Raw genomic sequence first — 12768 nt, forward strand, 5'->3', positions numbered from 1 at the left:
CTAAGAGGAGGTGGGGGTGTTTATCTGAGGGCAGAGGCTTTTTCTGAGGGAAATGTGGTATACACACACAGGTGTGTAGGGGTGTGTGTGTGTGTGGTATATGTGACATACACCATCCACAAGAAAGATAGATAAACAATAGAGTAATTTCGATATATATTTAAACCTTTCAGCTTCCACCCTCATCTGTTGCTGTGATGTTAAAAATTACAGCTACGAATGAGGGCAAGAGGCAAAGCATTTAGCTCTAAATGTATTTTGAAATTGCTCTGTTGTTAGTCTATCTGTCTTTCTTATATATTTTTACTTAAGACTGCTTGAATCCATAGCAGATCCAGAGCCTCTTGTATGATTTGCTGTTGTGCCGCTACAAATCTCCACATATATAAAAAAAATCATACACACACATGAAAAACTCAGAGCCTTAAAGTCTTTAAAAGCAGTTTGGGTGGTGGTGGTTCGGACAAGGGCAGGCTCTAGCTTTGGCGAGCCTCCAGGGAATAGAGTGCCCCATTCCTTGGGCACATGGGACGTTCTTTTCAAAGCACAGACGTCAGAGGTAGAATCATAGAATCGTAGAGTTGGAAGGGGTCTACAAGGCCATCGAGTCCAACCCCCCCCCCCCCCCCCCGCTCAGTGCAGGAATCCACCCGAAAGCATCCCCGACAGGTGGTTGTCCAGCTGCCTCTTGAAGGCCTCTAGTGTGGGAGAGCCCACAACCTCCCTAGGTCACTGGTTCCATTGTTGTACTGCTCTAACAGTCAGGAAGTTTTTCCTGATGTCCAGCCGGAATCTGGCTTCCTGTCACTTGAGCCCCTTATTCCGTGTCCTGCACCCTGGGAGGTTTGAGAAGAGAATCGTGCTGCAGTCTGCCCTGCCCACTAATGATGCTGGACTAGCAACCTTTCCTCCTCCTCGTCCTGGTCCTGTCTGTACCCTCCAGTAAGGGCCCTGATCCATCCATTCCACTTCTTCAAGATGTTTTAAACATTTGAATTAGTTTTATGTATTTTATGGTGTTATTTGTGTTGTACTCTGCCTCAATCTAGAGGGAGAGGTGGGTAACAAATAAATAAAATTATTATTATTATTATTATTATTATTATTATTATTATTATTTCTCAATTTAAATCATAGAATCATAGAATAGTAGAATTGGAAGGGTCCTATAAGGCCATCAAGTTTAACCCCCTGCTCAATGCCGGAATCCACCCTAAAGCATACCTGACAGATGGCTCTTGAATGCCTCTAGTGTGGGAGAGCCCACAACCTCCCTAGGTCACGGGTTCCATTGTCGTACTGCTCTAACAATCAGGAAGTTTTTCCTGATGTCCAGACGGAATCTGGCTTCCTGTAACTTGAGCCCATTATTCCGTGTCCTGCACTCTGGGAGGATCGAGAAGAGACCAGTAACTTCCCCCTGCTGTTGCATCTCATCAAGCTACCACAGAACATCTTCTGTGGCTGCTTGATTTTCAGTCTTCTGGAAAGGGGAGAGGGATAAAGCACATTTCTGTTGCCTAGCAACCTGATCACATGCTCCTAAGCACCTTGTAGCTTGACCGTAGGCACTTGAGGAAATCTAGCTATCGGTAAGTGCGATTTAACTCTCCATCTTCCCCTGTACCATCAATTCTGGCCTTCCTCACCTTTGCTCCCTTCCCACAGGGACGCTTGTCATCTCTACATATGCCGTCTGCCCAGATATCACCGCCACGGTGACCCCTGACCTCAAATGTCCGGATGGGAAAGGTAAGGTCAAGAGCTGACGAGAGAATGAAAACGTCGCATTTGACTTGTAGAACGAAAAATGCCAAATGAACTGAACAGCTTTGGCTTATCCCGGTTATACATTAACTTAAGTTAGCACAAGTATGAGTTGAACATTTATGGGAATGACTTCTAGAAGCTTTGCTAATATCTGTTTGTCTGGTCATCTGCGACAACTGAGAATCATTTCTGGGCAAACGGAATAGAAGGCTTCTGTAACTGGGGAAGAAGACTGTTTGTCTATCTGTTAACTTCCAAACCATCAGGTAGTTTAATGTAGTAGGCTAGTAACTTTGATGGACTAGTTTGCAAACTTAAGATATAGAATCTCTGGGTTCACCCAGATAGTTGGATAGATAACAGCAGGTGTCTTCCTTCCTTTTTTCCTTCCTTTTTAAAAATTCTTTCCCTTCCTTCCTTCCTTCCTTCCTTCCTTCCTTCCTTCCTTCCTTCTATTCTTCACCATTATCAATGGTGCATAAGGAAACTTTGTCAAGGTAACATCCTGATGATAATCACTTACATCCTATGGGTTTGGCAACAAAAATACATAATTGAATCATAGAATAATAGAATTGTAGAGTTGGAAAGGGCCTACAAGGCCATCGAGTCCAACCCCCTGCTCAATGCAGGAATCCACCTGAAAGCATCCCTGACAGATGGTTATCCAGCTGCCTCTTGAAGGCCTCTAGTGTGGGAGAGTCCACAACTTCCCTAGGCACCTGGTTCCATTGTTGTACTGCTCTAACAGTCAGGATGTTTTTCCTGATGTCCAGCCAGAATTGGGCTTCCTGTAATTTTAGCCCATTATTTCGTGTCCTGCACTCTGGGATGGTGGAGAAGAGATCCTGGCCCTCCTCTGTGTGACAACCTTTCAAGTACTTGAAGAGTGCTCTCATGTCTCCCCTCAATCTTCTCTTTTCAAGCCTAAACGTGCCCAGTTCTTTCAGTCTCTCCTCATAGGGCTTTGTTTCGATTGTGGTCATTTCAAATGTGTTTAGTTGTAGCATCAAGGAACAGATATTTTTGCGTACCGTGTGGGTGGGTCGGTGGGGTGGGAGGCGGGACGCAGGGAGAGGAAAAGAGACAAGTTTTGTCCCGCTCACTGATTTTTTTTCTCGTTTCGGTATTTTGTAGGGACCCTGCTTCACGTGGCAATTAGTCCCGACCGGTATCGCCTCGGGGGCAGTGCCCTGGCTCAGTGTTTCTCTCAGTTGGGGGATGTTTCACCAGACCTGGACAGCCCCAGCACCCTTGTTTCCTGTTTCCAAGTCACCCAGGCTCTGCTACGAGGTAAACACGAGTTGAGCGAGGATGAATGAGAACACTTCCTGGCCTGCTGTGCCTCCTGTAGTCCCCGTTGTTCGATACTGAATTCCTCATGCTGGTTACAGAATCAGCTATTCTTAAACTATTTGCCAGTTGGGTAAACGCATTCTGCACGTGATCGCAGGCACTTTGAGATGACCCCCTGTCTAATTAGTTCTTGTGCCTGGCATCCATGGTAAGGATGGAGAATATAGTTATGCCCAAACAGAAGGTGGGATGGAAATGTACAACAAACGGGTCCTTTTTTATTCGAAATGCAGGAAGAGGGGAAATAAGTGACCCTTTTCCCCGACTGCTGATCTGGTGGTGTTTCCTTAAGGCTTTGCATTTCTTCCTGCCCTCATTCTAAAACAGCCTTCCTCAACCTGGGGTGCTCCAGATGTGTTGGACTGCATCTCCCAGAATGCCCCAGCCAGCAGAGCTGGCTGGGGCATTCTGGGAGTTGTAGTCCAACACATCTGGAGCGCCCCAGGTTGAGGAAGGCTGTTCTATAAGGTTGAAATGCGTCTCCTAGATGCTGGCAGTAAGAGCTTTAAGCTGAACTTTGCTGGTGTTTTTTTGGCCACACCCCTTTACCTTAGGCTCCGCCCACAGCTAGAATAGAGTCCTGAAAGCTTCTCCAAAATGTAATTTGGTCCTCAGGATTTGCTGCGTGCTACCGCAAGGGCAACGTTCTGCCATAAGCTAACCTAAACTTTGCGCCCAGTCAAGGTGAACACTCGCTGATCTGAATCAACTGAAAACTTTTGCATCTACGTGCTTATCTTGCTTCTGTGAACTATAAGGAAGACGGAACGAGATACGCAGGGCACTGACGCCGGTCCATATGACCGCTGAAAGTCCCGCTGTGACATTGCCCAGCATTGCTCACGTATCTTCAACCCTTGTTATCCATAAGGACTAGAAACTTCCTTATTTTTAATAAAAAAATGAAAAGACGTGATGCTAAGGATGGCAAACACTTCTACTCCAGTAACAAACGCTGCCTTTTCACTGGAGCAAGGAATATAAACATCTCTCAGCATATTCATGATTTTGTCTCATGCTGACCAGTCTTCCCTCTTTCTCTCTCTCTTTCCTCCAACAGACTCTGTGATTTCCTCTGGGCATGACGTGAGTGACGGGGGCCTCCTGACTTCCATGCTGGAGATGGCCTTTGCTGGGAATTGTGGTGCCCAGATAGAGCTGGGCGCCCCTGGAATCAACGGTCAGTGAGTTGGGGAGAAAAGGCACGGTGATGTAGGAGCTTGAGGGGTGTTTTGGGGGCTGCATTAGTGTTTAAAAGCAGCTGCTTGGAAGAAGAGGCTTTATGTGTGTCAGATATGGGAGAGAGAGAGAGCACACACAGAAAGTAATATCCTGTATGGCCGGTACTTGGACAGGTTAGGGAACAGCTTGGGATCAGGCTACCTGAAAGTTCTTCATCTCCTATACAAGCCTGCCTGGTTTTTATGATCTTTGGGGGAGGCCCTTCTCTCAGTCCCACTGCCCTCAGAGGCACATTTGGCAGGCATGTAAGAAAGGGCCTTCTCGGTTGCCGCTCCCAGACTCTGGAACTCCCTGGCAAGGGACGCTAGTTCGGCACCCTCTCTGCCCACCTTCCATGGGTGGGCAATGATATTTTCATTTAGGCAGGCTAAGCTGATCTGTTGCTGGAGGGGTTTTTAACCAGCTGGGGCTTTAACCACTCAGGTCCTCTGGGAAGAATTTACTCCAGTCGACAAAAACAAAACTGACAACCGTTACCCAGAGCACCTTTTCTTCTGCCACTCCCAGATTGTGGAATGGCTTGCCGGGAGAGATTCGTCAACTTAACAGTCTTCCAGAATTTAAGGAAGGCATAAAGACTGATCTCTTCCGGCAGGCCTACCCAGTTGAATTTTAAGATGCCTTTTAATAATGTGCTGCTTTTAATAATGTATTAATTTTAAATGCTTTAATCAATTGTATGTATTGTATGGTGCATTTGTGTTGTACCCTGCCTTGATCCAGAGGGAGAGGCAGGTAACAAATAAAATCATCATCATTATTATTATTATGTTGTGTTTTTTAAGAATTAATTTTTTAAAGTTAGGCTTTAATGAAGATTTTGCTTTTTTTAATCTGGATTTTTTTTCTTAGCTGCCTGGATCACCTCTATGGGCCAGAAGGCAGGATGTAAATTAAACAGGCAAACAAGCAAACGAATAAACAAATGGTGGCTGAGACTGAAATGTGATGGAAGCAGCTTGGCAGAAGCTCTGAGCAGTTGGTTGTAGGAAGAAGAAGGGCACGTAGGATAGTAGAAGAGGGAGAATGGATAAGGTTCCTTAGCGTGGATCCAAGGACAGCAGAGAGAGATCTGTGCATGCTCTGGCGTGTTCCCTGTCTTCTGCTAACATCCTCCCACCCAACCACCCCATCCCATGGCTGTTCTTCCTCTCTACTCTAGCCCTGGATGTGCTATTTGCCGAGGAGCTCGGGCTGGTGCTGGAGGTGCCCCGCGCAGTGGCGGCTGATGTCTGCCGACGGTACCGGGAAGCCGGGGTGCGGTGTGTGCCTGTTGGCTATTCAGGCCCTCGGGGCCCCAACGCCATGGTGAGTGCAGAGGTGGCCGCCAAGAAAAAAAGTATCTATGCAGGGAATGGTGAAGAAGCAACTATTATTGGCAGGGATGTAGCGGAACAGAAGAGAGCCCTTATCAGGAGAGGGTACCTTGGCCAGCATGCAGGTCGGCCTGTAGAGCCTTTAAGCCCTCAAGGTGGCTTTAGCCCTGATCCACCTTCCCATCTCTGCTTTGGATCTTCTCAGCACTGGTTCATCTACCTCCCACATTCCTTGTGACAACTCTCTTCCCCTCCCCACATGCCTTCTTCTTTGCAGATCCGGGTCACTGTGAATGGCCAGGAAGTGCTGGCGGAGAAAGTGGCCACCTTGCGAGGCTGGTGGGAAGCCACCAGCTTCCAGCTGGAGAGGCTGCAAGCCAACCCGGAGTGTGTGGCCCAAGAAGAGACAGGGCTGGCCTTGCGCACGGAACCTAGCTACACCATGACCTTTAACCCCCAGGAGGAACTTCCTCTCCTGCAGGAAATCGGTACGAGATGGGCCAGTACCGGGAAAGAGGGAATCTCTGGTGTCTGGAGAAAGTGGTGGTTCCAACTGGGAACCTGGAAAATAGAGCTGTTGTCCAGTTAAAGCAATCCTGATTGACTCTTCATATGGGTTTTAGTCAATTTATTGACTTCACTTGCATATAGGTAAAAACAGCAGCTCTGAAGCTAGAAGCCTGCATGCTTTGTTTTTAGATCATGCATGCATGATCTAAAAGAGGCAACCTCTTAGAAGAGGCATCTTATCCGACAGAAAAGGGAGAATGCCTCTTCTTAGATGACCGTTGTTATGTGTGGCTTTTGTAAGTATTTGCATTGCAAATTAAATATTTATTTATTTATTTATTTAAGCAGTTTATGGATTGTTGGTCTCTAAAAAGACATCTTGAAACGTTTTACAACATAAAAAGTTTAAAATACAGAATGTGCACTCTTAAAATATTTAAAAATAGAATACAAAGTTGCTCACTTAAAAGACATTTAAATCAGACAAAATAACCACGTTCTCAAAACATTTTAAATCAGAGAACTAATAATCATCGAACTGGGTAGAACATAGTGTTATAATATGAAGTATGCTGCCCAATGAATCGAGGGCACCTTTTTTTGTTGATTAATCCATTAAAAGAGCTTCTAATCAATTCATTGCTTAGAGTAGATATTGCAGCCTTGTTAGGAAGGGATGATTTGAAACTGCATCTCTCCTTTCACCCACCTTCAGCCATGCCTGCCCCTCGGGTTGCCATCCTTCGTGAAGAAGGAAGCAACGGAGACCGTGAAATGGTGGCCGCGTTCCTCATGGCTGGATTCCAGGTAAGCTGAGCGATACAGCGTTGGCAAAAATGTCCCAACTGGTTCTCCAAGGCCAGACTGTCAACTAGGAAAACGTTGAGCATCCCGTCTCTGCTCCTCTTTCCTGAATCAGGATTTGCATCTTTTGGACTTTCTTTCCTCCCATGTAGATGTCACACATTAGATAAAAATGGGAGTGAGGCTGCCTGTTCTAGTGAGGTGTCAACAGCTGCTAGGGAATTCATTAGCTCCTTCCAGCATGTTTTTTGATCGGCACGTCACACGGTTGCCAGGTAGATATAGGGACATGAACAGGAAAGGAAGAGTCAGAGACTGGATAAAGTGGGACAGTGAGAGAGATGTCATCCCCTACCTCTGAAAGCTCTCTGCTAGTTTGAACTGCTCCCTCCCTTAAAGGCCTCCTCCTGGTTCTCCCCTCTTGGTCCTTGCTGCAGGTCTGGGACCTCACCATGCAAGACTTGTGCTCGGGCGAGATGACGCTGGACTCCTTCCGAGGCCTGGTGTTTGTCGGAGGATTCAGCTATGCGGATGTTTTAGGATCTGCCAAAGGTCGGAGTCTTTGCTTTTGCTCTTGAAGGACTGGGATCATTGGCTTGCCTCAGCTGGGGAAAACCTGCCCTATGAACTTTTCAAAGTAGGGACAGCACCGTTGGCAGGCTAACAATAGGATTCCTATCAGCATATCTTCATCATGCCCTGTTTGTAAGCCGATAGGCGACGGGTACTGAAGGCACATTATTGGACCAGGCTGGGGGGTTGGCTGGTCTGGCCCACAGGGCCTGGGCCCTGAATCTATTCCTGAGAACCCCGGATCTATTCCACAGAGTCTAGAGTGTCTATTGGTGCGAAAGGATGAAGTTCTTTTTTCTCCGCTTCATTGCCCCGCACGGGGCAATTTTCATGGGCTTGCAGCTGGGAAGGGTTATCTCTCTGCCTTTCCATTTTTTTCCATTGGGTTAGGGTGCAAATTAATGGAACGACTGATTGTATTTGAGTTAATTTGGATGAGAAATTAATTGGCTTGCTTTGGCCCCTGTGAAGATTTAAATAAATCCTAGTAATTATTTCTACATTTGTGTATGTGTGTGTGTGTGTGTGTGTGCATGCCTGCACCAACAGGGCTTTTCTTGCATTTTGATGTCTACTCTCCATATTTCGGTTCCAGGCTGGGCAGCTTCGGTGACCTTTAACCCCCGGGCACGGGCTCAGTTCCAGGCATTCCACCAGCGCAAAGACACCTTCAGCCTGGGTGTCTGCAATGGGTGCCAGCTGATGGCATTGCTAGGCTGGGTGGGGGCCGAGAGCCAAGACACCGGAGACTTAGGTAAGCCGGATGACCGCGGGGCACGCTTGAAGGTACCTCTGGAGTTAGAGCGCATGGCGAACTATGGAACATGCTCAGTCCAGCGAACCCTTGTTCCGGCTATTTCCTAGGTGGTAGCGTCCAACCCGAGGTGCTGTTGAGTCCAAACCGTTCCGGCCGCTTTGAGTCACGTTTTGTGAGCCTGGGGATTGAGGAGAGTCCGGCGGTGATGCTACGGGGCATGGCGGGCTCCACCCTGGGCATCTGGGTGGCACACGGAGAAGGTAATGCTTTGTGTGTGCTGTCACTTTGTTTATGTCCTATTCAACTTGTACCCTCTGAGCTTAGTTTCCAAAAGACTTGCTCCTGGTGGAAATGAAAACTGCTAGGATTGGTTTATTGATATGGATCAATATCGCTGCCTGGAACTCTTCTTGGGGGCATGGCAGTGGAGGCTGTCGTGACAAGTCCCTGCACTTCAACATTTACCATTACACCACTGACATTGGCTATCGGTAATACTGGAAAAAAAATTATCCCATACATTTCTTTTGTAGTCAGTATTCTCCCGTGAGTGTAAACCTCCCCTTTTTTTTAATCCTCCTCCTCCTCCTTAGTACAGGTTTCGTGAAACTGCCTTGCTAATTTTTTTACAATAATTTTTTATTAATGCAAAATGTTAATAAAATGAATCTAGGTGCAGGTAAACGTACAACTGTGAAATATATAAAATTACTTGAAGAGATCCAATTGACAATTCTGCAATTCTGTACTCCCTTACCTGTACGTAAACCCCGCTGAAATCAAGCGGACTTACTTCTAAGTAGACAAGCATAGCATTGCAGTGTAAGACAGAAAAAATGAAACACACACACAGAGGCATTCTTGATCGAGACAAGCCATAGGGGTGTGTGTGTGTGTGTGAGGGTAAGGGAATGAAGGAAAAGAAATTTCTTACAATGGTTATAAACACTTATGCTGTACCGTTACTCAAACTTGCTTGTCTATGTTCTCCTGCGGAATCTTCTCATTCCAAAAGGTCAAGACTCCCCCCCGACCCCAAAACCAGGCTTTTAAGCATGAAGGAACCAGCATTATCCGTAACTAAGTTTTGTTGTCCTCTTGCCAGGGTCTGACTTGCACCATTCTGATTGGTCCGAGAACAAACTGGGCTGCCAATGGGGAGAGGCCGTAGCGTAACCACTGAATGTCCTGCACTCATCCTGTTCCTTTTCTTCCACCCCCACCAGGTCGGATGCGGTTCCGCTCGGCTGAAGTCCTGGCTCGGGTACGCTCCGCCCGCTTGGTCCCCCTGCGCTACGTGGACGACCAAGGACTGCCGACTGAGGAGTACCCTCTGAATCCCAACGGGTCTCCTCTCGGGATTGCAGGCATCTGCTCTTCTGATGGACGCCATTTAGCCATGATGCCTCATCCGGAGCGCTGCGTCCTACCGTGGCAATGGCCTTGGATGCCAACCTCCTGGCGCCAGTCCGTGAAGGTCTCGCCGTGGCTCCGCATGTTCCAGAACGCCTGTGAATGGTGCTTGCGGTACCCTGAGGGCCAGCCCTGACCTCGCTTTCCCTGATGCGTTCTGCCTTTTTAGCGTGACTCACAAGCTACTCTGCGCCACTCATTACAAGCTGGACTAGACCAGACAAAACGTCATGATCCTCAGGCCGTAGATTCAAACTTCTAGTGCCATCGCCCTTGTACATAGCCTGGGTTTCTCCCCACAAGCTCCCCTTCAGCACATGATACTGAACATCAGAGGGATCAAGGAAGAATGACTGTGCAATACCTCCGTTGAACACAGGAGGTCGACATTGTGCAACAAGGAATAAGGTGGTATTTGTCTCACTGTGGGATCGCTTGGGACCAATGCAGTTTCTAAAGTGCCAATAATAAATGCAAATTGACTTTTAGAAATATGCATCTCTGTGTGGTTCTTTTTTCTTGTGGAGTAGGGGGAAAATCCCATATGGGGATATGAGTGGCCAAATGGTTTCATTAATTTGTGTTACGTTTTCTAGGCTCCAGTCCCAGGATATGTAAAAGTGTATTATTTTTTAAAATCCAGATTATACATTTTAAATGACTTCTCTGCTTGACTCAACCTTCCACTCACACTGAGATTTCCCCCCTTGTAATCAACCCCCACCCCTAAAAAGTATATTATCAAATTGGTATAGAACCAAGAAGGTAAATGCAGTATGCTACAGTTTCTGGGTTGGATGAAATAATCTAATTTTTTTGGGAAACCGTCCGGAGTAGATTTTCAGGTAGCCTGGAGAGTTGCAGAGTGGGAGAACAGAGAAAGAAAGTCACATTGTAGTAATGGACTTTTGCTAGCATAACGTTGAATTTAACCCTATGAATTCCGAAGACTTAACACAGGAATACTTGTAAACAAGGAAATAACATTGTCATAAATTCTAGCAGAAACCAAAACCACATAAATTCCAGCAAAATAAAACCAAAACATTGAAACTCTTGAGTTTACATTTCCCCCTTCTCTAACTAGGTGAGCAAATCCTGTACACATGTACCTGAGACTGAGAGCAAGTCAGATTGATTGCAGTGAGACTCAAACCTGCGTGAGCTTGTCCTGTAATCGTGTTTAGGATTGCAGCCCCATAATACATAGGATTGCACTGTTAAGTGTCTTGCAGCACCTTTAAAGCAGCCACCCCCAACCAGAGGTGGTGGAATGCATCTCCCATCCCGAACCAGCATGGGCACTGGGGATGATGGGAGATGTATTTCAACACCTCTGGAGAGAATCAGGTTGGGGAAGTCTGCTTTAAAGCCTGACAAAATTGTAGCAGAAACATTTATATTCATACACATACACACACACACACACACTGCCCAGGCCTTCAACTGGCTTTATTCCACCCCACTTTTTTTTAATGTATGGGGTGTAATACATCCTACCTGATCCTGAACATAGAGAGAGGAATAAAGCCAGAGTAAAAGCAGCAGTAGCAATAACATCTACAAGCCAGAACACCCTTTTGAAAAACTGGGTGAATAAAAAGATCTTGGCAGAAAAATGCCACAACAATGGCTTCTGGGGAAGGCATTCCACTTCTGGGGAACCACCACCAAAAAGGCTCTTTCCTTAGTAGCCACCTGCTTCACTTCATTTCCTGGGGCCATCCAGAGGAGGGCCTGTGAAGATTATCTTTAGAGCCCAGGCAGGTAAGTTTGGCCAGACTTGAAATTGGTTAGTTCTGCTCCATGTTGAAGAGTTTATTGTTTGCAAACTCATGCATTTCCAGTAGAGATCAACCATTTCATTCCATTTACATGACACACAGACCAGGTCTGCTTCTCTCTGGAGCACAGGCAACTTCCCAAGATTTCCATGTGAAAGGAAGAAAAAGAATGAACTTTCTACAAAAGAACGAACAGAATCGCCATCAACAACCCACGCGAAGGCAACTGGGTTCGCCATATCTCCAAATCCATATAGTGTGATACCTTTATTGGGCTAACCCAAAGTTGACCAAAAAATGTGCATGGTTTTGAGCTCTGCAGATCTCTTCATCAAGGTAAATGTTACAAATAGCAAGTTGGTGGGAGTGATGGGCTGGGGGCTGGGGAGAGAAATGGAGTGGAAGACAGGCTGACTAATTATTGTAGTCAGAATGTCTGCATGATAAACTTGTTAACATGATATGGAGGAGGAGGGTTTGCAACTCAGAACTGTCTCTGTTCTGGACTAACCAGACAGAGGTTCTATGGTAAATGGAAAACAGAAGTAGAGATCAACTAGACAATCTTGGTATATTTCACACACACCCCATGGATCTGTTTTTGTAACTCCTGATGAAGAGATCTGGATGTCTCAAAAGCTTGCAGATTTTTTTTGGTGATGTTTGACTTGGCCAAATATCCTCTATATGGATTTTGGCATTTTACTCTTTGCAAAGTAAGTGGGGTTAAAAAAGTAATCCAAGTTCTGAAAATGGTGCAAAAAGACCCATTGACGAATGCAAATCATGAAGGTGCAAAAATAGAACATTACCATAGATCAAATTGCTTCATAACTCATTGCAAGTGGGTTAATTGTTTTTGCGGTGGGCTAGATTATTGCTCCCACAAGAAGAACAAGTATTGGGCGTGTTCAGACAACACCTTAAACTATGGTTAGGCTGCTAACCCTTTTGCAGCAAATGGTTAGTGAGCATGTTTAAACCATGGCTATGTAGTCGCCATGGCTAGGAATGGTTCACATGACAAGCTAAGCCATAATGTTGAGCTCACAATGCTTAACTCCCTGTGGCTTAGTGTGTTGTCTGAACAGAGTCATTGTGAACAAGCTTTAAAAAACTAAAAATAAAATTATGTTATCAGCCTATTGATTTGTGAACCTCATTATGGCTCAGACGATTTTACAGAATCAGAGCAAAACCCATTTAATTCAGCATGCTTTGCAAGAACCCAAGAAACTCACAG

General features: G+C 46.0%; 1 protein-coding gene across 1 annotated transcript in view; it reads left to right on the top strand.

Annotated features, from left to right (window-relative positions):
* The window catches only part of PFAS (phosphoribosylformylglycinamidine synthase), a 34576-nt gene extending 24343 nt beyond the window's left edge, over nt 1–10233 (top strand). The window contains exons 20-29 of the mRNA XM_063138265.1: nt 1669–1752; nt 2908–3063; nt 4187–4306; nt 5531–5676; nt 5962–6172; nt 6910–7001; nt 7436–7550; nt 8167–8325; nt 8436–8588; nt 9555–10233. Coding sequence (XP_062994335.1) covers nt 1669–1752; nt 2908–3063; nt 4187–4306; nt 5531–5676; nt 5962–6172; nt 6910–7001; nt 7436–7550; nt 8167–8325; nt 8436–8588; nt 9555–9877 — 1559 coding nt within the window. The 3' untranslated portion in view covers nt 9878–10233. The remainder of the gene's footprint in view (nt 1–1668; nt 1753–2907; nt 3064–4186; nt 4307–5530; nt 5677–5961; nt 6173–6909; nt 7002–7435; nt 7551–8166; nt 8326–8435; nt 8589–9554) is intronic.
* The last annotated feature ends 2535 nt before the right edge of the window (nt 10234–12768 follow it).

This window comes from Elgaria multicarinata, chromosome 11, assembly GCF_023053635.1.
Source record: "Elgaria multicarinata webbii isolate HBS135686 ecotype San Diego chromosome 11, rElgMul1.1.pri, whole genome shotgun sequence".
NCBI classification, from domain to species: domain Eukaryota; kingdom Metazoa; phylum Chordata; class Lepidosauria; order Squamata; family Anguidae; genus Elgaria; species Elgaria multicarinata.